We start from the raw sequence: 25,287 nt of genomic DNA on the forward strand, positions 1-25,287 counted from the left end.
AATTCGTAATACTGAGTACAGCTTAATTACTCATCACCGTAGGCTTCCTGCACCACTTAGTGTGTCATGTATAGCTTTTCTTGAGTTTCATACAAAATTTAATGCAGATGCATTGTTTCTCTAACTGTGCCATCTCGAAATTCACAAACTGTGCAACACAATGTTCTACTCAATACAGCACTGAACAATAACTAAGATACATACAACAATGAAACTTCCGGCAGTTACACATTAACACACATGTGTGCAGGGATGCCAACAGCGTTTCACTCCAACTCACCGTTGGTGCAAAATTATGATTGTTCTGGAATTTTTTGAACAGGCCTCATACACAACATGGACCCTTAGATACAGAGGTCATCTTCATGAAGAAGACTGTAAGTAGTTTACATTGAATTCTGCTTCCTAATGGTATTTGTAAGGCTTTTTGCAGATGACTTGCATCCTATCAAAATAAAGAAAGTATGTCACCTGTGTCAGACAGAAAATTGAGTGGAATCAGTTCTGAAATTTATTCATTAAGAGATGCAAATGCAGATATTTGGAGTATATTTTAATGACACCTCTGAATCTACCTTTTGTCTTTTCTCTCCATTATGAATTACATTTAAATGTCTGTAATTAGGGGACAACTACAAAAGTTATGCACCCTGAATGCCAATGATTGCTTCTCTTCCACAGCTTGTCAGCAGAATCTGAAGTGGAAGAAGTTATTGTTGGTCTTACTGTGTTTTAATTATTATAAAAAATGTTACATTTTGTTGCTGATGTTGTTTTATTGTTGGTCACTGGATGAGAAGATCTGGTTAATGCTCTTTCTTTTTGTATATTACAGCCTTTCTGAAAAAATCGTTCCAAGCATTTACATAACAACTTATGTTGGAGAGAACAATCAATTATTGATAAAATTATTTAATTGGATAGAGTGACTCCTCCTTCAGGCAGAAGGGTTGAAGGGGAAGGAAGAATGGTGAAGGAGAAAGACTAGAGAGGTCTAGGAAAAGGGGCAGATTTTGGGAAAGTCATCCAGAACGGTAAATCTTTCCTGACCCACAGTTCCAGGCGACTTTCCCAAAATCTACCCCTTTTCCTAGACCTCTCTAGTCCTTTTCCTTCACCCTTCTTCCTTCCCTTTCAACCCTTCTGCCTGAAGAAGGAGCCACTGGTTCCAAAAGCTTGCCAATCACAACAGTCTTTTATGTCAGTGTTCTGCCGCCACTAGGTGAGTAGATTTTTTACCTATATAATAAAATAATTTTATGTTGAAGAGAGAATTATTCTGGCAATAGTTGATCACCAAATGGTAAAGTTTCAGCAGTGGCAGTACTTTTACATTATATCGTTAGAAACCTACACAAAGAAAACTTATTATGAATAAGTGATCACTGATTCTCTATGAAAACAACAGTTATCTGTTTGATAACAGCAAACTTCATTTTTAATTTTTTTTATTTCAATGAGACACAGGTTCACATATTAATGAACATTGTGGTGTACAGAGTAAAATGCTACGTTCTTGTGTCTAACATTTCCCTTCTCCACAATTATTTATTTAAAAATGTGAACACTTTACAGTTTCTTTACCCTAATCTTTTTTCAAAAACTGATCTCTCTCACCACTGCCCCCTCCCCCTCGTTAGATAACAACCTAGGCTAAGTAAGAAGTTTTTTGAAGGGCTCTGTTTTATGACACAGCTGCTAGGGCTATGCCTCAAATGTCCTAGTCACAGTGTGGTAGGAGTCCAAACACTGACCGACACCTGATGCAGACAACTAGGGGCTTAGTTGAAATACTATGTATAGAAAATAAACTTGGATGAAAATTCACAAATTTGTAAGCTGTGGGTCTAAGAGAAACTGATGCCATTCCTGAAGTGCTATCTAGCAATGGTGCACTTTAGTCTGTCTGGAAAACTCTCTCATACATCCGAGTATGACTGCTGCAACAGAAGAACATTTTTTATTATTATAAACTCCATAAGAAACTTTGTTTTTAAGAGTGTGACTTATTTTCACAATCTTCCGTGTAGAAGTTGGAGTGGACTCGAAATTCATAGTATGCTTTTGATACTGACAGTAGCATATACCAAAATGCTTTTTATACTGAGCTTACTACACAGTTTCTGCTACATGTACAAAGAAATTGTTAAAAAAGCTTGCCACATGTCTGCTGTCATAGATCATTTGGTCATCTCATTCCTTGAGAGCCCTCCAGGATATGCAATAGCTTGGACAATATAGCCATGCATATGTGTGTGTTTTTTATACTAGTTAGCTCAGAAAAGGGGCACTGTCAGAAAGCTCAATAATTAAACTTCCTGACAAATTAAAAATGTGAGCCAGACTGACTAACTCAGGACCTTTGCTTTTCATGGGCGACTGCTCGACCGACTGAGCTACCCAAGCACGATTTTCGAGCCGGCCTCACAGCTTTACCTTCACCAATACCTCATCTCCTACTTTCCACACTTCACAGACGTTCTGCAAAACTTGCAGGAAAGCAAGTCAAAGGTCCTGAGTTTCAGTCTTGGTCTGGCACTCAGTTTTAATCTGCCAGGAAGTTTCATATCAGTGTACACACTGCTGTACAGCGAAAAAATCATTCTGGAGGCTCATAATGTTTTCAATCTTATTTATGTATCTGTCAATAACTCAGTGTCTCAACTATTAGCAGTGAGTGGTTATCTTTAGCTTTTATAATACACAAAAAAATGCAGATAGTCCTACCATATTACTTCCCCCCCCCCCCTCCCAGTCATATTATCAATGAAAAGCATAGCGTGTGATGTCTCCAAGTAACATTTTTTCCAAATATGCCTAGTGGCAACTGTGCATGAGAGTATGTTTTTCTTGAGTTGTTCACTAGTATGAGCTTACCTAAGCATATTGTAGGGTCTTGTACTTAGTACTTACTTCCATTCCTGATGTTACATTATCTGATGACGATAAATTGAAACACATTACAAATAACGTTTTTAGCAATCAAGAGATTTCCATGGAATTAATACATGCCAGATCTATGAAGTTTAATAGTTATGACTGTACTGTTAAGCAGTATGACAGGTGACACACTACTGTTATCAATGTTTTCTAAACAAAATCTGGAAATTTCACAGTGAGGATCTATAATTACGATTGTACTGTTAAATATTTAAAACTTCAAATGCCCATCCTTCTACATGCTTTTCTGTGCAAAAACTACTTGTGTATGCAGTACTGAATTTGTGATTTGTTTCTCATAGAAGGAACTTCTTCCTCCTCCTCCATGTTGCTTGTGGAATAGAAAGCTGCTAATTTATAACCTCCACATTTCTATTTCTGCATTTAAATGGTGCTAAGTCATGTACAGTACATGGACTAATTTTCCATTTCCTGATTCACTTAACATAACAATTTGATTATTAATTCTGTTTTTCATTCCTGTAATATTATTTCTGTACATGACATCAAATGTACTATCCAATTCAGAAGGTTAGAGGAACAGAACTTCCAGAACAAAGTTGTGGAAATCAAACTATAAAGGGAAGTAGAGATAAATTTGTTAAGTAGACAAAATTCTCATATGATAAAACACACTGCATATAAATTAGGGGAATGTATTCATCCAATACATATTTACCAATGTTGGTGGCTTTGAGGGGGGGGTGGCAGTTGGTTGATTTGGGGGGGGGGGGGGGGGGGGGAGGGAACCAAGCAGCGAGGTCATCAATCCCATCAGATTATGGAAGGAAGTTGGCCGTGCCCTTTCAAGGGAACTGGGGAGAGAGAGGGAGGGGGTAGTGAGAGGCAGGGGGTAGTGAGAGGCAGGGGGTGGTGAGAGGGAGGGGGTGGTGAGAGGGAGGGGGTGGTGAGAGGGAAGGGGTGGTGAGAGGGAGGGGGTGGTGAGAGGGAGGGGGTGGTGAGAGGGAGGGGGTGGTGAGAGGGAGGGGGTGGTGAGAGGGAGGGGGTGGTGAGAGGGAGGGGGTGGTGAGAGGGAGGGGGTGGTGAGAGGGAGGGGGTGGTGAGAGGGAGGGGGTGGTGAGAGGGAGGGGGTGGTGAGAGGGAGGGGGTAGTGAGAGGGAGGGGGTAGTGAGAGGGAGGGGGTAGTGAGAGGGAGGGGGTAGTGAGAGGGAGGGGGTAGTGAGAGGGAGGGGGTAGTGAGAGGGAGGGGGTAGTGAGAGGGAGGGGGTAGTGAGAGGGAGGGGGTAGTGAGAGGGAGGGGGTAGTGAGAGGGGGGATAGTGGACTAAACAGTGAGGTCATCTGTCCCTCATTCAAGAGTTACTTCACTTGGAGTTAGTGATGTCGGCCAAAAATTTGATGGAATAATGGCAGTTTGAAAGAGTGGTAAAAATCAAGGAACTGAAAACAATATTGACATCAAAGTTGAGGAAAAAAAGAAAGAACTGTAAGTACATGGGCTGGGTCGGAATGAAGGTCAGAGTGGATGAGGGCCCTCCAAGGCTCACCTGTGTCAAGAGAAACTTCACATACATCTGATCCCCCACTCCCAACAACCCCATGAAGGGCTGAGAAAGTAACAGAATAAATACTGTAATAGCAAAAGTTAGAAGGCTAAAAATGTAATGAATAGCAGTTGGACTAATAATAGTAAAAATAATGCATGAGAAACAATCGGGTCAGTAGGTGTATGGGCACAGCTGAGTGTCCATTGGGACTCAGCACGCAACAGGGGACATTCCTCTCACCACTGTCCTATACCTGATTCATTATAGGTAAAGTGTTAAAGATGGGAATTAAGCATACACTCTCAGAAGAAGCATAAAAATCTGTTCAACTACTCTTTCGTCATCAGGTAGTACACCAAGGATGTTTTCATCAGAGTGCTACTCCTTAAAAAAGTAAAATGTGGTAAAGAAACTGGAAGACCAAGCTTGGTGTGGAAAGACAGAAGGCAGGGGCTTTTCACTAGGACGTGAGCTACTGTCTGTAAGGCTCAACAACCACAACAAGGGTTAAGCTGGTATGACCGATTTGGAGAAAACGTAGGATGGTGGATTCTTTTGGGCAGGAAAGGAAGGAGGAGTCTCAAGCTGCCATAGGTTCCTGGGTAGTGTGGAGTTTGTTACAGAGGGAGAAGCCCACATAATGCTCCATCTCCAAGTGAGAACAGGTCTTATTGTACTCACAAAACCGCATTACACACACTCACAAAACTGCACCTGGGATTGTCAAGGCAAATGATAGCAAGAAAGCTTTAATACATTAGCAAGTAGGCAACAAATGCAATAATAACCAGAGTAACAGTAAATTACTATTGTTCTTCTGGGGAGTAGATGCAGAAGAGTAATTTTTTTTACATATGTATCTAACTAGCAGGAAATAGTAAGCTACTGGACATTGGTTTTATTCAAACGAATATCTACCCAGCACCTTTACATGTGTAAGGAACTTGTACAGGGAACTACGAAAAACTCTGTATGTGGTAGAGGCAAACATATCCCACTAGTCTTAATAATCTGCTTTAAGTCAAAATTTCTAGAAGTTTTAAGAATGGATCCTCTATTGCTTACTGGTTTGGCGGGCAGGTACAGGCAGGGTGGGGAATGAGTCATTGCCTTTTCCTTGAACAGCCTCTGACAGGAAACTGCATTTCCTTTATTCAATTGTTTGTGGCAGCTGGTTGAGTGAGAGTCTGTTAGGGCTTGCTGCTGGATTCAGTTTGTGTGAAAATGAACGTAAAAACGGAGCAACGAGTTTGTGTAAAATTTTGTTTTAAAACCGGGAAATCGGCTTCTGAGACTTATGAACTATTAAAAACGGCTTTTGGAGATAATTGTATGAGTCAGTCAAATGTTTTTGTCTGGTTCAATAGATTTAAAAACGGTCGCGAATCATCTGAAGATGAACCACATTCCGACCGTCCTTCCACCTCAAAAATGAACAAAAATGTGGTGAAAGTTCGCGACTTAGTGCGCTCTGATCGTAGACTTAAAATTAGGGAGATAGCTGATGAAATTAATTTAAGTTTCTATGCAGTTCAGTCAATTTTAACTGAAGATCTGAAAACGCATCGAGTGTCTGCAAAATTCATTCCAAAAGCGTTGTCAAGTGACCAGAGACAATACCGACTTGAAGTGTGACAAGAACTGATTAATCAGACTAAAAATGACCCATATTTGTTAAATAGGGTAATAACAGGTGACGAATCATGGGTATATGGATACGATCCTGAATCCAAAGTGCAGTTTTCACAGTGGAAGACTCCAAATTCACCAGGACCGAAAAAAGCACGGCAAAGTCAATCGAAGGTGAAGACAATGTTGATGACTTTTTTCGATTCTACTGGTATTCCGCATCATTAATTTACCCCTGGAGGACAGACAATTAACCAGGAATACTACAAATGTTTCCTTGAGCGTTTGCACGAAAAGGTGTGGAAGAAAAGGCCTGCATTGTGGAAAGACAGGAGTTGAGTGCTACACCATGACAATGCTCCAGCTGGTTGTGCCTTCTCCATCATTGAATTTTTGACCAAATTCAAATTCCTGTGCTTCCACAACTGCCATATTCCCTTGATTTGGCCCCTGTGGACTTCTACCTGTTTCCTAAACTGAAATTTTCACTGAAAGGGAAGCAATTTGACTCGATTGAAGGCATCCATGCAAATACAGAGAGCGTCCTTAACACACTGCAGCAAAAAAATTTCCAGGAATGTTTCCAAAACTGGAAACACCATTGGAGTCGGTGCGTGTTCAGTCAGAAGGGGACTATTTTGAAGGAGACGCATCACAGTAGCATGTAAGTACCACCACTGTACAATTACAAGTCCATTCTTAAAACTTTCCAATAGCACCTCGTATATTTCAATTGAGCTTTCTGGAGGTACACTATGGTAGAAACAACTTTCTGTACCATTCTCCAATGTCGTTTGAATGAATGAAATCCTCACACATAAAGCCTAACAGCAAAGAGAAAGAGAGTACAAAAAGCAACAACTGAGTTGTAAGTGGGTTGCTCAGATACAAAATTTTAAGCATAATTCTGATTTTCTTTACACTGCAGGTATGAGATAAAAACACCAAAGCAACTTCTGGCAGTTTCTGATAATATTCTAAGTGTACAATCTAAAAGTAATCAATATATGGCTGCCCAATTAGATTTCACACTGAAATTGAAAATTGGTACTGTACCTTGTGTGTGTGTGTGTGTGTGTGTGTGTGTGTGTGTGTGTGTGTGAGAGAGAGAGAGAGAGAGAGAGAGAGAGAGAGAGAGAGAGAGAGAGAGAGAGAGAGAGAGAGCATAAAAAATGTTTTGCATCAATGGCAAGAATCATATGATATTACTCATTTAGTTTCATAAGTAACAGGTAATTTCAGTTAAATAAATACATAGAAGCATACCTAACCAAAACATATTTTTTGTCTCTTACCACAAACTGTTTCCTAATATGAAGAACACTATTATAAAATACATACATACCATAATTACTTACAGGTTGTCACTGAAAAAGAAGTACTTAAGTGAAAAACTCACCCACAGCTTTCCTTCATAGAAAAATGCTTCATGCAGATCAACAATATTAGGGTGTTTGCACTCTGATAGAATGTCTATTTCAATCATAAAATCCGACAGATCATCTTCTCCTTCAAGAGCACACATTTTAGCAGCAGCAAAGATATTTTTTTCTTGTGAGTGAGCCTGGAAACAAAATATTCAAACAATTCATTCATAACTTTACAGTCTGTGCAGGTGTGTGTGTGTGTGTGTGTGTGTGTGTGTGTGTGTGTGTGTGTGTGTGGGCGCACGCGTGTGCGTGCGCGCTTATGTCTGTCTATTGTTGGCGAAGGCCTTAACGGCCAAAAACTATAATTGTGAGAGTCGTTTTTGTTGTGCCTATCTGCGACTCATCATCTCCGCTATATGGTGAGTAACAACTTTCCTTCTCAATATAGTCACCTGAAGCAATTTAGAAAAAACAGAGACAACTTATATAAGAATGATTAGATGGACCAATAACTACAAATATTTTATTTACACTTTATAAGAAAATAGCAATTTAAAATCTTTTAAACACTACCTTCACAACCCTCATCTTAACCAATTCAAATTTTGGTAATTTTTTTTATAATGTACACAAAAGACCTACAGTGTCACTCCAAAAAAGCCACCATGATGCTGATTCCAACATTTTTCTTTCTTTGAACAAAGTCATTGGCATTTTCCAAGTTCAGGGAAGGAAATAATAGTTCATATTACAAGCAAAGAAAACTATGTTGAATGATTTTGCACTACTTTAAGATTACAAATACTACTTTTCAGAGACAATGAGAAGTTAGACATGTACGGTTTACAAGATTAACAAAAAATTCTGCCACTCTCGTGTATTTACACAATATGCTCAAAAAAGAAATTTTAGATGATATTACTTTCTACAAGCAGTGCCAATCTCTTGACATAAGAAATACATGACAAAATCAAGAAGCAATGTGTGTTTTCTCTATGGTAATGTTTAACCTTTGGTGATAACAGTCAGTCTTCATAAGATAATGCCTCACAAACTGAGAGCCAGTGAGCAAATTCAGGGTTACCTGAAGTTTCTCCAAGTGAAATTCCCTGATTTCCAGACAAGTTTTACCATTTTTCCCTGATAAATTTTGAGGTCTCACAAATATTTAAGGACTTTCTCAAGTGTGAGCAAAAAACTTAAGTATTAACATCAACATATTTTGTAATGAACTGTGTTTAGATGGAGAAAGCAAGCCAAATGGTGCATGTGTTTCATTAAGACCACTCTGTTATTTTATTTCAATATGACGAAACAAATTTGGTGACCAAAATAAGCATTTCCTTGGAGTCGCAAGACAGGTCTACAATACCTTAAATGTTTTCAGAAATAACCTCAGAAAAAAGTAGGCCTCTTGAAAGAAGTGTATAAGGCAGGGAAGAGTTGTGTACACTAACACTATGGGTGACCGCCAATAAAATGTTGGTTCTACTAAGTTCGTTATTGCTGGTTATTACCCACAGTGTCATGTCTATTATTCTACAGGTATTGTGTGATTTTTCTTTCGAGAAATATATGGGTGCATAGGGTACAAACTGCCAGTGACTGCCACAATTTTCTTCTTCTTACTGTTCATACTTTCAAAGTGCCAAAATGTACTACAATAAGTAAAATCTCAATAAAATACAGCACTGTACAATGTGTGTGGTGTGACAGTTGCAATACTTGAAATCCATTGCCCACGGTCTCTGGCTGTCGAAGAGCACCGCAGTCCTGGATCTACGGATAAACCATGAAAATCCGCCACATTACACCACATACAGGCAGACCCAGTCTGTGGACAGATCAGTGAGACTAGATCAGACTGGCAGGGCTTGCACATTAGTGGGAAATGATGGGCTTCAGATTGGCAGGCCTGACCCTTTAGAGATACCTGCAGAAATGGCCTGCAGTTTTTGCCCATTGCGGAAATCCACACGTGTAGATTCACGAGTCACAAACAGCATGTTGATGAAATGAGGCTGCGGTGATCAATCCATGCAACAGATAACTTGTGCAAATACTCTGAGAATCAGTAATAATGAGGATAGGTAGCAACTCATTGTAAAGATGATCGCCGAGCTGCTGGTAGGCACGTAGACAAGACATTCCCACTCCCTCAACTAAATTTTCGGCCATAGCCTTTGTCATAAAATGAGAGCATGTACACATTCACACAATCACTGAGACACAACTCATGTACACATAACTGCTGTCTCTGGCCACTGCATCTACAGTATCTGAGAATCAGATCCAAACACACCACTCTTCATGCCTTCCTTCCTCTTGTTGGCAACTGATAGGTTAGCTGCAAGAAGTGGTGGCAGCACTGACTGCAAGCTGAGGGGAGTAGCAGGAAGGGGAGAAGCAGTAGGAATGAGGGAACAGGGAAGTGACGCACCTACTAAGCTGTGCCAAGCCAGCAGCGATGCGTGACATCTCGGTAAACAAACCACTTCATCTACGAGATAAAACCTAGATGTTTTCAGCATTTTTTTCCAAATTTCCTGATTTCCCCGACGTGTTTGAAATTCCCTGCTTTAAAGAACTTGGGGCGATCCTGAAATTAATAAATGGCACAGGAATATTCACAATATCATGTTTTTCATCTGGAAATATGAAATTTTTCTATGAAGCAATGACAGCTAAATTTATTAACATTTTAATTAACAAATGGGGAGGGTCTAGGAATGTGCATAATCACATTACAAGAATTTTAACTGCCTTCTTAACAAAGAATTTAAGTTAGTTTATTTTGTCATTTCTGAGTAATAACACTGCCTCCAAATTTTCAAGAGAAACGAGCTCAATGCCATGCAATTTGGGGAGGGAGGGAGATCACAGGGTGGGGGGAAGATGGTTGGTTAAAAATAAAGTAGAAATAACATAAATATTTTCAGGACAAAGCATGTTTCTTCAGTTGTTGGGGAGTAAAGTGGAGAGCAGTGCAAAGAGGCAGCAGATGTACAGAAAATGCCAGAGACTTTGAAAATATTGCAAAACTATTGGATAAAAAAGTTGAGGGAAAAGTTCTGTTGCTAGATGATACTTATGGATATTGTGCGACTGGAAGAAACAGGAAAGGTATAAAATCAGTACCAGATCACTATAGAGGTGTGCACATAAAGAGGTGTGGGGTGATACATAGTGGCAAGCCAATAGCATCATTCTGTCATGCCCCTCTGTAGCGAGCGCTTACGGTGCAGGGTGCCTGAAGAACATTCAGCGTTAATTTTTGTTATTTTAAGTATTCTGAGATTATTTAACCACTATAGTGTTCATAATGGATGGCACTCTTTTTATTTTATTTTTATTTATCTTTAATCATCCAAGGATCATCTCTCAATGATACAGAATTTGTCCAGGTAATACAATACTAATCAACAGGTTAAAATATATGATGTCCTGGGGGAATGAATGATAGTCAGGGGTAATACAGGAACGATCGTTGGAAGCAAACTACTTTGTATGGAGTTATACTCTATTCCAAATGGTTTCCAAAGTAGAACATGTTTATCGTACACTGCTACTTATTTTCTGTATTATTCAATGCAATGTTAGGTTTACACATGTACAACAGTCAATAGACATTACAAAAGTCTCAACTGAAAAATACATATTTTTAACACATTCCCCTCTAAGCATTATCTTACAAATCACATTACAGCTGCTGTACAGTTAACAATAAATGTTCGAATAACCACCATCAACTTCAGTGCATTTGTGCACTGCTTGGAAAACATGTTAGGTTGTCTTGTCTGAGTGTCTCTGCTCATTTCCTAAGGAGGGCAGTACTATCCATGATGCGACTTGGCAGTTTTTCTCACATAGTCACCTTGCACTTGTATGCCACAGACTTCATCCGACCCAATAAACAAATATCTAATGGTGTAAGGTCTTATGATCTTGGTGGCTTGTTAATTGCACTATCACAACCAATCTAGTGGTTACAGTAAGTGTGGTTCACATGTTCCCTCACATGTCAGATAAAATGCAGGAAATATTGGCTTGGAGCATAAGTTGTCGCATTTTTGTTTTGTATATTGGTATTCTGGTTGCTATGGGTTTCTGTGTCGACTATAATTTTTTATTGTAGTTCACTGTTGCTACTTGACTTCACATAATGTCATTTGGAGACAGTGAGCAGAGCTGTGGATGCTAGAAAAATGGAATACTGAGAAATTGGAACATTTCCCACATATTCTTCTGTTACAAGTTCAACAGAGGTGTGACAGTATTGGAGGCAGCCTGAAACATTTGTGCCACATATGGGAATAATGCCACTGCACAGAGCACACCAAGAAAATGGTTTTCTGATTTTTTGGAGAATTGTTACTATTCATGTTCATGAAGATCTTCAGGGTTTGATGAATTCACAATGATTGTATCCGTGTACTCAAGAATGGGAAAATGTGATGAACTGTGATCATTCCACCGCTGTGCAACATTTTCCTGCAATGGGGAAAATTAAAAAATCTGGTGTATGGGTACTGCATGCTCTAAGCCAAAATCACAAAAAATATACATGTAGCAACAAGTTCATCTCTGCTTGTTTGTTATCAACTGGCTCGTGAACAAGGTTAACCATTCCTACTATGTATCATTACTGGTGACAAGAAATGGTGTCTTTATGCTAATGTAAGGAAAGCAAGCAAAGGTTGAGCCTAAACAAAGCACCAACTTCCCGTAAAAAGACATAAGCAGATCCACAAAAGATAATGCAATGATTCTGGTGGAACTGATGGTGTGGTGTATTATGAATTGCTTCCCCCAGGGTGTGACCATCACTTCTGATGTTTACTGTGAACAACTGAGACCCCTTGCAGACACAATTCAAGAACAACAACCAGGAAAACTCCGCGAAGTGATCCTACTTCACACTAAAATCTGCCAGCATTCTGCTAGATTGACAAAAAACACTACCAGAGTTGGTTTGGAAAGTTATTCTGCATCCACCTTATTCACCTGGCCTTATGCTCTTAGATTTTCACCTTCTTCACTTTATATCGAACAACCCTCAAGGGACATTCTTTCTTGGTGAAAATGCACTCCGAACATGGCTTGACAAGTTCTTCACCTCAAAACCACGTGATTTCTACAGTTTCGGAACGGGAAAGTTACCCCAGCATTGGCAGACTGTTGCAAATAGTGAATGAGAATATATTATTGATGACTGAAGTCTCTGTTACGTGTATATGCTGTGTTTATTAAACTTACGGAAAAGCCTATCTCCTCCTCCCCTCTCTGCTTAGTCATTCCGACCACACCTATAATGATGAGATGCATTCTAATACTACTCACACTACCTCAGTCATGCAGGAAAGCCTAAATGTCATGTGTTACCAACATTTTTCATCTCCATTCATTTCGGAGCCATTTTTAAAATTTGAAGTCTCTACCTCATCGGAAAGCTAGTTTAAAATCAATTGCAAAATCTGTAGCAAACAGACGCAGACAAAAAGCGACCTAATAGAAACATGGCAAAAATGTGTAAATGCCAATAAGAAGTAAAAGAACATCTGTGGTGCATATAAATTCCAAATATTTGAATGTATAAAATAAGGTAATGAAGCCTTTAGTAAAAATTATCTTACTTGGTATCGTATGCCCTTGCTGCCTTCATGTAGCATCTATGGAACCGGTTAAGGAGAAGGTGGGGTGGAGGGGACAGTTTTAAGTCAAAACCAAACTATAGTGCAACGCAGCATTTTTCTCCACATACATTTAACAATCCCCATACAATACTTTTAAAAAATTCTAGAACCAACCAAAAATTTAATTAAAATCTTTTGGGATCTGTTTGACATAAGTTAATACTGGAAATAAAATATTAATCATTTTAATAATGAATATGAGTGGCTGACAAAAAAATTAAAATTATCTAGCCATGCAAGACTGTAAAATTACACAGCATTAATGTTACATTGATCATCCAATATCATGCACTGCATCTTGCAAGGAGCATGTTATTTTTAGATTAATGTAAAAGTATGGAAACTAACTGTCTTCTGTGTCACTGTTCAAACATCTAAAAAGTCCTGCAGACACAAGACAGAAAATTCACATATTTTAAGGGTTTAAAAGTTAAAATAACCATTAATATATCAAACAATTAACTATCCGCAAAGCTGGATTTTGTGGCTGGAAAACGTAGAGAACAGAAACATACCTTCACTGACATTAGTTTTAATACTTAAATTTCATTGTTCCTCCACTTCAGTTCAGTAGCTCTTCATAAGGTACTCATTCAACCCATATAATGTTCAACATTCTTCAGTAGAACCAAATTTCAAAAGCTTCTATTCTTCAATTGTCTAACCTGTGTCACCCTTTTTTACTTCTGTCCAAGACTCCACTCCAGACGAGTATCTTCAGAAGAGACTTTATAACACTTTTAACTTCTTTAGCATTTTTCTTACTAAGTCAAGAGTGGCCCATAAAACTTCTATTGGTGACTAGTTTAGAAAATTTTTGTACATTCTGCACATGTAATGTTTGACTGTACATAATAAATTTGTTTTTACATCAGATCATGAACGTTTTTGACTGTATTACAATTGTCTTGGTAGAGTCAACATGAAATACTTTTCTTGCAACTGAAAGTCTGTGTTGTATATCCTCTCTAATTTGGCCATCATCAGTCATTTTGTTCTCCAAAGAGCAAAACTCATCTACTACTTTTAGCGCCTCATTTCCTAACCTAATCCCCTAAGCATCACATGATTTAATTTGGCTATATTTCAATTATGTATGTTTTACTATTGTTGACGGTCATCTTGTAATCCCTTTTCAAGACGCTATGGTTGGTTGTTTCGGGGAAGGAGACCAGACAGTGAGGTCATCGGTCTCATCGGATTAGGGAAGGATGGGGAAGGAAGTCGGCCGTGCCCTTTGAAAGGAACCATCCCGGCATTTGCCTGGAGCGATTTAGGGAAATCGCGGAAAACCTAAATCAGGATGGCCGGACGCGGGATTGAACCGTCGTCCTCCCGAATGCGAGTCCAGTGTCTAACCACTGCGCCACCTCGCTCGGTTTTCAAGACGCTATCCATTCTGTTCAATGCTCTTCAAAGTCTATTGCAATATTTGACAATTACAATGTTATCAGCAAGTCTCAAAGTGTTTATGTATTTTCCTTGAATTTTAATTTTGTTTCCAAATTTCTCCTTGGTTTCCTTTACAGCTTGCTCAGTGTACAGATTGAATAACATCAGGAATAGGTTACAATTATGTAACACCCCCTTCTCAATTACTGGTTCCCTTTCATGCCACTCGACTATTTATAACAGCAGTTTTGTATCTGTACAAGCTGTGAATAACACTGCAAAAAGCTTCCTATAACTCTACAAATGCCATAAACGCATGTTTGCTCTTCTTTAACTTATCCTCTAGGATAAATCTTAGGGTCAGTATTAGCTCGGGTGTTGTTACACTTCTTTAAAACCGAAACTGATCTTGCTAAAGCCAGCCATTACAAATAATGTTACTGAAACATCATGGAATACAGTAAATAAGGAATTGGGGGAAGAGAGGATATGCAAGATACTGTGATATAGTAATAAGAGAAAATGGAAAATTGGTGAGCTAGCTGAAGACAGTATGTGAGAGGTTTTCAAGACTTACATAGTTTACACCCCCCCCCCCCCCTCCCCCTCACACTTCATATATACAGGGTGGAGAAAAACTGTCACAAAATTTTAACCCTGGACAGCTGACACTAGTACGAACCAAAATTACTAATGTTGTGTAGGTCGACAATGCACCATTTTTAAACTATGGAAAATTAGCGCCACGTGTTCCGATTGGCCATGGGATTGCCCTGGTGCTATTCGTTGGTTGACGGGCAGTGCTACGGTTGTCAGTTCACACATACAAATATCCCTTGCCCCATCACTGCCCTAACGTGATACGTACACGTGTCACATAGGTCTTGCTGTTTGTCTCCACCACAGGTCAGAGGTGTTCACACTTAAGCTTCACTTCGGAGCACACAAACGTCAACTGTGATTTAGTCACACAGTAAGCATGGCGGCACAGTATTCGTTGAAGAACGAGATATGGTTTTTGTTTAAGGACTATCTGTAAAGTAGTAGATGAATTCCGCTCTTTGGAGAACAAAATGATTGATGATGGCAAAATTAGAGAGGATATACAACGCTTGAAGTTCAACAGTTGTTTAAGGAATGGTACCTAGCACCTTCCATCAGGCTGGCCTTTGCAACACTCTAAATGTTCATTACTGGGCAACGGAAAATCCTCAAGTCATGTATGTCCACGGTCACCAGCAACAATTTTCGCTCAACACTTGGGCAGGCATTGTGGGTGACCATCTGACTGGGCCGGTCCACCTACCTCCTTGACTTAATGGGGCAAATTACCTTCACTTTTTGCAAGAAACTCAACCCAGCCTGCTGGAAGAAGTTCCCCTGGGCACAGCAGTCATGCTGTGTGCACATATTTAAATGAACTCTTCGATGGCCGGGTAATTGGCAGACGTGCTCATAGGACACGGCCCCTACGATCACCAGACCTCATGCCACCAGACCTCATGCCACCAGACCTCATGCCACCAGACCTCATGCCACCAGACCTCATGCCACCAGACCTCATGCCACCAGACCTCATGCCACCAGACCTCATGCCACCAGACCTCATGCCACCAGACTTTTTCCTGTGGGGATACTTTAAGGTTCTAGTTTACCTACCCAGGCGCGAACCACCTAGAAATGAAGAGGAATTAATGGATCACATTCAACACGCCGCCAATCATATCAGGGCAATGTCAGGAATCTTTCAAAGAGTTCGGCAAAACACCGTTAGACGTTACCAAGCTTGTGAAACATCAGAGGGTCGCCAGTCCGAGCACCTGCTTTAAGTAAACAATGTCTTAGCTACAAAAGAGGCCCTTTTCAGGACCAACACAATTTGTAAAAGACTTTCTGTATGCAAACTAACAGTTACTGACAGGTTTGTTCCCAGTACGTCTTATCTTGAAACTACAATGGATGTGTCGGGACCCCGGATTCACCCCCAGGCCCCCAGAGTGAACGGCTGGTGTGCTACCACTGCATGTGGATACATCACAATCTCAGACAGGCAAAGCATTCACGGTCATGCATTGTTCAGAGCATGTGGCAACAGGACAATCCCGCAGCCAATCTGAGCACACAGTGCCAAGTTTCCGTGGTTTAAAAATTGTGTGTTGCCGACCTACAAAACATTAGTAATTTTGGTTCCTAATGGCATCAGCTATCCACAGTTAAAATTTTGTGACACAATTTTTCTCCATCCTGTCTAAGTACATCATAACCCAAGGGCAAAAACAGTCGCAATACATACGTCTATAACATATTTTAGGATGCAATTTTGGTTTTTACCGTGAGATGTATGACAAATATTGTGTGACTACACACTGAAGAGCAATCTGTTACCACAATCTTTAATTCACATTGGTTGGCTAGATGAACACGCAGCCTTCCAACAAAATTTAGACCTTCAGCTACATTATAGATTGGTCTATCACCACAACCAAGACTACAGAGGGAGAATGTAGCACAGTCAATGAAGGGGAGGGGGAGGGATGGGAGCTGGGAAGCTAGAATAGGGGGAAAAATTGTGTAGTCACAAATCTTTGTGCAGTGGTAGGAGGGAGTGTCATAAACAACATACTAAAAATCTCCACTGGTCGGTTGTAAGTGTTGGGGAGTGGGGGGTCATTTATTTACATTTTTCTTGAATAACTCAGAAACTGCAGCTTCTAATGAAAATGTTTCCCAGTACAAAATTAAATTACATTAAATTTCCTAAAGAAAAGATTCCTATTCACTTCATATTAAATGTGTGTACCACGCCCAACAGCAGTAGAGCCATATTAAGGGATTAACTATTCTCTGTGGTCTTAGCATGGTGGAAGGGGTTGGTTGGTTGGTTGGTCAGTCATGGGGAAGGGGGGAAAGACCAAATAATGTCATCAGTCCCCCGCTCCAAGGGTAGTGCATCCAGAAGTAGACACATCCACTGAGAACATTTTCTGGTCTAGTTGGGAGATTCACAACGGTAAATGTGAGAATGTATTGGATATCTTTTATAGCGTAAACAATAAAAGCAAGAAGAAGGAAATACGGAAGCAGCAGCTGGGCATCTCCGGGGCTCTGCATGTGAAAGGAAACTTCTCATTCACAGCTGTCCCACCTCTGATTCATTACATCTTATATGTAATATTGTTCAACAAAGTGCAACACCCAGAACAGAAAACTGGATGTGGCAGAAAGGTAGCAAACCAAATCTAGAAGCAATTAAAACAGAGTAAAAGAGGGATGAAAGAGTAGCCTGGTCATGAAAGTAGGGCTGGGCATCCCCCAGACCTAGCATACAGTGAGATGTGCCCCATACCCAACCACCTTGGCCCTGCTCTGGAGGTAGATTAAAACTTCATAACTGAGAATAACACTCACTTTCATGGAAAAAACTGAGAACTGGTTCAACCATCTGTGAGTCTTTTGAGGAAGTCCATACTTTGAATCTAGGCCAAAAAGAGGGTGCGTTCCACCATGATATAAGCTATGGCCTGCAAGGTTCCAAAACCACAATGTGGGTGTGACTCACTACACAAAAGAAGACCATGGGTTAACCTGGTATGACCAATGCGGAGATGACACAGGACTGTGGATTCCTTCCGGAAAAGTGGAAGGACAAGTGCCATGCTGCAGTGGTCTCCTTTGTTGTGCAGAGTTTATTAAATCGGGCAGTAGCCCACCGGATACTGTTCCATTTCCGTGCGAGCAGATGTCTCTTGTGCACCTACAAATCTGCACCTGGAGTCAGCAAAGCGAATGGGGAGCTAGTAAGTGCTCCTCTACCCAAACAGTCGGCCAGTTCATTCCCCAATATACCTGCATGACTTCTGATCCACAGAACACCAACTGAGCACACAGTGCGACAAATGTCAGTGAGAAGGCCATGAACAAAGGAGCCCAAAAGGTGGAAAGAATACGGTAGCATCGATCAACAATCTGGAGGCTGCTCATTGAATCAGTCCATGTCAAAACATGTCACCGGAGGCCCATGTAATAACATGGAGATCTCTGCCAACGGCCGTCAGCCCTGCCATAAACAATCCATATGTTCCGGCAGTAAACGGTTTTGCATACCAGCAGGAGATGCAAAAGCATATCCCATCCCATATACAGTTTTAGAGCAGTTAGTGTAGAAGATAGTAGCACCCTGGAATTCTTGAAGAACTAGACATAACAAATGCTGAAAGGTCATGGGGGTAGCTGAGGCTTCAGGACTTTGGAAGAGAGTGGTTTTAATACGTGACCTGGGCACCATCCAAGGTTGAGTCCACAAGATAAAATGGGGATAAAAATCCAGGGAGGGGAAATGGAGATCTCAGAAGAGGGAAGTGAGGCACATTCCAACTGGTAGTCCCACCCAAAGAAGGGTATCAGGATGACAACACCCCTCCTGTGTAACAGAGAATGGGATATGATGGATGATCAGAGAATTGTCAAGTGGTGATTGCATAGGAGATCCAGAGTTATTACCATCGAATCTGAAGGGGGAAGTTCCCACTTCGGCAAGCAGATTGCCTATGGGACTAGTCCAAAAGGTAGGAGGGGTTACAAGTGATGGAGAGAAGCACAAAGGAAGTAGGTCATCCTATTGTTGTCAATCAAATCCCTTCCTTCACAGATTTGCAAACTAAAGAGTGAGCGGGTGATTCCTCACTCTATCTACCCCACTACGTCACAAGAAGCATATTGACCCTCTGCAGAGCACCTTATGAAACACTGACGATCCAGTGTGCAGCCATGCAAAGGGGGTGCTTATTTCCACAAAGTGCATTAATAATGTGTAGAATATAGCTATGAGTTACTAACGATACAGTGCAAGAAATGCATATGTACAGAATATATGTAAATCTCTACTCCATTCTACACTGCTAGAGGGGAAATAGATTCTTAGTCATCCTGTACAGCAGCTACAGCATTCCTCCCAGAAAGGAAACTTCCCTGGCTATGAGCACTGCTCACTTTTAATTTTGCAGACTGCTCCCTCTTGACTTTGCAGACAAACTATAGCTCCCAGCATTTTCTGCCCAGTTCTTTTATGTGAGTAGACAAAATAACTTCACCGAGTTCGCGTTTATACAGTAGAGATATTTTCAGTTCACTAAATAAGTTGTTAAGAGAGTTGTTTTGCAAAAACGCTTATCAGCTGGATATGTCAGCTGTCTACTATACTGAAGAGCCTTTCCCAAGGGTAACATGCTGTTACTATGTGTTCGGCAAAGTAGCTTTCATTGTCTCCACTATCACTAGATGGAACACTTTTCACAACATGACAACTCTCAAATCCATCACCCCAACCTAGCCTCTCCCAACATCTGAAGATGCCCAGAGACAAACTGTCTCCCTCTGCAACAGAAGTAGGTCACCTAGGTGTTTTGGAACTTCAGATATTTCAAAATAAGCCAAGCAATGCATTACAGTACATTGCTGTTCTAGACTTGAACACATTAGACCCGTTCCATAAGATATATTCGCAACAGTCTTGGGTGGCATACTGTGAATGGTGGTAAGTGGTTCCACTCAGTGTAGCCCGCTCTAAAAGTGTCAGCAGTTCCTGAATGGAAGAGATTTATGCAGTCTATCAATAACACAATTAACGGTGAGAGAAGTTCAGTAACTCTTTAGTCATTCATTAATGCAGCAGCAAGTGACTACAATATGGTTACACAGCTTTACAATACACTGTCAACAACAGACAACAGCAAAGTGCCACATTTACCAATCCAATCACTTTCTCACGATCACACCTACAAATTACAGATTTCTCAGTCATTGTTTATAGGAACGGATTTTACATAAAAATTCACTTAACAAGTGCAAGTACTTATTTAATAAACTGAAAATAACTCCATTATATAAACGCAACCTCAGTGAAGTTATTTTGTCTATTCACATAAGAGAACTGAACATGAAATGCTGGGGAGGTATAGTCTATCTGCAAAATGAAATGCAAGCAAAACTCAAGGTGAAGGAAGTTGCCTTTCTAGAAAGAGTGTTACAGCTGCCATACATGATGACTACAGATCAATTTCCCCTCAAGCAGTGTAGAAAAATGCAGAGATTTATGTAGATTATGTGCAGATACTTTTATTCCATGTAGTGTTAATTCCCTTTGTGGAAAATAAACAATGTAAGGATGTAGAGGTTTATCTCACTAGGGGTAAGATAGATACTGCCTACAGGTAAATTAAAGAGACCTTTGGAGAAAGGAGAACCACTTGCATGCATATCAAGAGCTTTGATGAAAACCCAGTTCTAAGCAAAGAAGGGAAAGCAGAAAGGTGGAAGGAGTATATAGAGGATCTACACAAGGGCGATGTACTCGAGGACAATATTATGGAAATGGAAGAGGATGTTGATGAAGATGAAATGGGAGATATGATACTGCGTGAAGAGTTTGACAGAGCACTGAAGGACCTAAGTAGAAACAACACCCCCGGAGTAGACAACATTCCATTAGAACTACTGACAGCCTTGGGAGAGCCAGTCCTGACAAAACTCTACCATCTGGTGAGCAAGATGTATGAGACAGACGAAATACCCTCAGACTTCAAGAAGAATATAATAATTCTAATCCCAAAGAAAGCAGGTGTTGACAGATGTGAAAATTACCGAACTATCAGTTTAATAAGTCACGGATGCTAAATACTAACGTGAATTCTTTACAGACGAATGGAAAAACTGATAGAAGCCGACCTCGGGGAAGATCAGTTTGGATTCTATAGAAATATTGGAACACGTGAGGCAATACTGACCCTACGACTTATCTTAGAAGCTAGATTAAGGAAAGGCAAACCTACATTCCTAGCATTTGTATACTAAGAGAAAGCTTTTAACAATGTTGACTGGAATACTCTCTTTCAAATTCTGAAGGTGGCAGGAGTAAAATACAGGGAGCGAAAGGCTATTTACAATTTGTACAGAAACCAGATGGCAGTTATTAGAGTCGAGGGGTATGAAAGGGAAGCAGTGGTTGGGAAAGGAGTGAGACAGGGTTGTAGCCTATACCCGATGTTATTCAATCTGTATATTGAGCAAGCAATACAGGAACAAAAGAAAAGTTCAGAGCAGATATTAAAATCCATGGAGAAGAAATAAAAACTTTGAGGTTCGCCAATGACATTGTAATTCTGTCAGAGACAGTAAAGGACTTGGAAGAGCAGTTGAACGGAATGGACAGTGTCTTGAAAGGAGGGTATAAGATGAACATCAACAAAAGCAAAACGAGGATAATGGAATATAGTCGAATTAAGTCGGGTGATGCTGAGGGTATTAGATTAGGAAATGAGACACTTGAAGTAGTAAAGGAGTTTTGCCATTTAGGGAGCAAAATAACTGAAGATGGTCGAAGTAGAGAGGATATAAAATGTAAACTGGCAATGGCAAGGAAAGCGTTTCTGAAGAAGAAAAATTTGTTAACATCGAGTATAGATTTAAATGTGAGGAAGTCGTTTCTGAAAGTATTTGTATGGAGTGTAGCCATGTATGGAAGTGAAACATGGACGATAAATAGTTTAGACAAAAAGAGAATAGAAGCTTTCGAAATGTGGTGCTACAGAAGACTGCTGAAGATTAGATGGGTAGATCACATAACTAATGAGGAGGTATTGAATAGAATTGGGGAGAAGAGGAGCTTGTGGCACAACTTGACTAGAAGAAGGGATCGGTTGGTAGGACATGTCCTGAGACATCGAGGGATCACCAATTTAGTATTGGAGGGCAGCGTGGAGGATAAAAATCGTAGAGGGAGACCAAGAGATGAATACACTAAGCAGATTCAGAAGGATGTAAGCTGCAGTAGGTACTGGGAGATGAAGAAGCTTGCACAGGATAGAGTAGCATGGAGAGCTGCATCAAACCAGTCTCAGGACTGAAGACCACAACAACAACAACATAATTTACTAAAGTGTGCTCCATGTATGTTCTACAAAGAACTGTTTGTAAAGGAAGTAAAAATAAAAATAATGAACGGAGGAATTGTGAATAACATTTGACGCAGGGATTGGCATTTCACCCTCACATAAGTAGGTGTAAAGAGCTGTTATTGTATGATTACATGATTGCTGAATGATCAATTGAAGCAGGCATACTATTTAAATATATGGAAGTAAGTGTATGGATCAATTTCAAGTGGAACAGCCACATGTAACTAACTGTAGGAAAGACTAAGATTCATCATAACTATCCTCAGGAGGCGCACAGTCCCACTCATGGAGTAGGCAGCTTACGCAATCATTGTTTGACCGATACTAGATACACAGTTCATTCATTCACTTACATGACTGTTCTGTAAAACCCGTAAAAAAGGGGAGCCTTTAGGGATGTGGACCAAGTCTTGACTACACATTCCCAGGCAGAAGCAACCACTGCTGTATACTTCAGGGAGGTATACTATCAAAAATTAATACAAGTACTAATCTATTAAAACTGACAAATATGGTAATTACTTCCAGATTATTTTCTATATGTAGGTTGGCACAAAAATAACTATTTTTGGAAAAACCCACTGATTCTATTCCAACACTACTCAGATGCTGTTATTATCTAATACTTCAAACTAAGCATTTATGTAATTTTACACTAATCTCTATGCACTGTATATAATCTGACAAAATGAGGCTTTATCTAATACAAATATTAGAGTTTGGCAGAATTTATACTTTTGGGAACAAATAGCCTGAAAAATTGTAAGAGGAGCAGTTAATGAAGTATTCTTTTAAATATCTTTCTTTTACTTTGTTTTAATTTAGATGGAGATTTTCAATTTCCTGCCTTATACCCACTGGTAAATTGTTACAGACTTCTGCATCAGAATACAGAACCTCATTCTGAAGTCTAGAACAGAATGCATAGTCTATATGGAAGTTATTTCTACTTCCAGCAATGTGGTTGTGAATTGCTGATTTTACAAGAAATTCGCTCTTGTTATTAAGAACACATACCATTGGGGAGTACTTGTATAGCCATGTATGTTTAAGAGTCCCAAAGTCCTTGAAGACACTTCTGCAAGATAGTCAGTTGACAACTTCACATAATAGTCTTATTGCACACTTCTGTAGAATAAATACGTTTTTCAAATTAGCTGGCTTGCACCAAAAGATTGTGCTACAGGATAGAATGGACTGAAAGTATGCAAAGTATACTAGCCATCATGTCTCCAGGTCACAACAGTGAAAGAGATTCCTGAGTGCAAAAGCAGACAGAACTGGGCTTTTTGGTGCCACCTCAGTTTATTATCTGTCTGAATGTCAGTGGACATCACATGGGGCCTCATACTGGGTATGCTCATTGATCTCTACTTCTAGTGCCTCTATGTCATTTTTATTTGTTTGGATCTCAATAATATGAACTTCCACAAGATTAAGGATTAAGCTGTTGGCTATAAGGCAGTTGTAAGCTTGTTAAATTATTCTCCTGGTTGTGTCTGGCATAGATGTGTTTGGATCCTTTATCAATATACTTGTGTCATTAGCAAAAATTTTCAAAACTCCTCCAATGTCCCCAGTAAATCATTTATATATACCAAGAACGGGAGCAAGTCAAGCACTGAACCTTGCACCATACCATAGTTAATGTTTACCCACTTTGAATTTAATCTGATTGCTGTTGTATCACCTGCTAATGTGATCCTCTGTTATCTGTTGTTAACAGAGGACTCTCTCCAGGAAAGGGGAAGACCTTTAATGCCATATCATTTTAGTTTTCGAAGGAGAGTTTTATGATCTCTTCAGAGGCCAATGCCAACAGGATAATTTTTGGTGTTTAATTCTACAAAAAATGAGTTTAAGAAATTATATATATTACATTCTCAGTGCAGAAGCCTTTACGGAAGCGAGACAAAGCTTCTGTCAAATGGTTACTCTCAAAAAGATGGTACAGTAATTTATTGTAAGCTATTCTCCTAAAAGTTTTTTGAGAACACAAGAAGATGGGCGATTGGTCTATAATTAGAGGTTAGTCACTTATCATCACTTCTGTGCATAGGTGTTACTAGTGCTTACTTCAGCCTTGCAGGAAATACTTCTCAAGACAGTGATTTGTTACAAAGGGAACTTAAGGGTAGCACACAAGATTTTAGTAGTTTGGCAGAAATATCAATTTAGTGGCCAATGCTTTGAGTTTCACATCATCTACCTTGCCGTTACTTTCACTGAGAGTTCAATATAATTTGTTTTGCCAGTTTATTTGTTTCATGACTAATAATGCTTTAAACTGCCCTTACCTTGTTACTGGAAGTTTGAATTCTTTGTGCACTGTATGTACATGGTTTTGCCCCTTTGATGATATGATAAACAATTCTGCAGTATTACACGTAGTGCACTTTAAGTCCTATTTAAACAATGGAAACTCCAGGCAGGAATATCAACAATGTAGGAAAAAGACAAATTGCTACTTGCTGTAAAGAAGATAAGTTAAGCTGCAGACAGGCACAATTAAAATACACTTACATAAAGCTTTCAGCCACAGCCTTCATCAGCAAAGGAAAAACACACTCCATTCTTACACACAAGCAAGCATACCTCATGCACACACGACCACCAACTCCAGCAGCAGCCCAAGCTGCTGGAGATGGCAGTCATGTGCATGAGGCGTGCTTGCTTGTGTGTATGAATGGTGTGTGCTTCTCTTTTGCTGATGAAGGTTGTGGCCGAAAGCTATATGTGAGTGTCTTAATTGTGTCTGCCTGCAACTTATCTTCTTCACAGTGAGTAGTGATCTTTTTTTTCCC

The 25,287-nt window shown here is 39.9% G+C and overlaps 1 protein-coding gene and 1 pseudogene across 2 annotated transcripts in view; one reads left to right on the forward strand and one right to left on the reverse strand.

Annotated features, from left to right (window-relative positions):
- Positions 1–25,287, reverse strand: part of LOC126181890 (serine/threonine-protein kinase 10) — a 175,393-nt gene that overhangs the window by 131,273 nt on the left and 18,833 nt on the right. For both annotated transcript variants that reach the window (XM_049924808.1, XM_049924807.1), the window contains exon 3: positions 7,476–7,640. In XM_049924808.1, coding sequence (XP_049780765.1) covers positions 7,476–7,640 — 165 coding nt within the window. The remainder of the gene's footprint in view (positions 1–7,475; positions 7,641–25,287) is intronic.
- LOC126181916 (protein GVQW3-like) lies at positions 5,505–6,591 on the forward strand (annotated as a pseudogene).

This window comes from Schistocerca cancellata, chromosome 1 (assembly GCF_023864275.1).
Source record: "Schistocerca cancellata isolate TAMUIC-IGC-003103 chromosome 1, iqSchCanc2.1, whole genome shotgun sequence".
Taxonomy (NCBI): domain Eukaryota; kingdom Metazoa; phylum Arthropoda; class Insecta; order Orthoptera; family Acrididae; genus Schistocerca; species Schistocerca cancellata.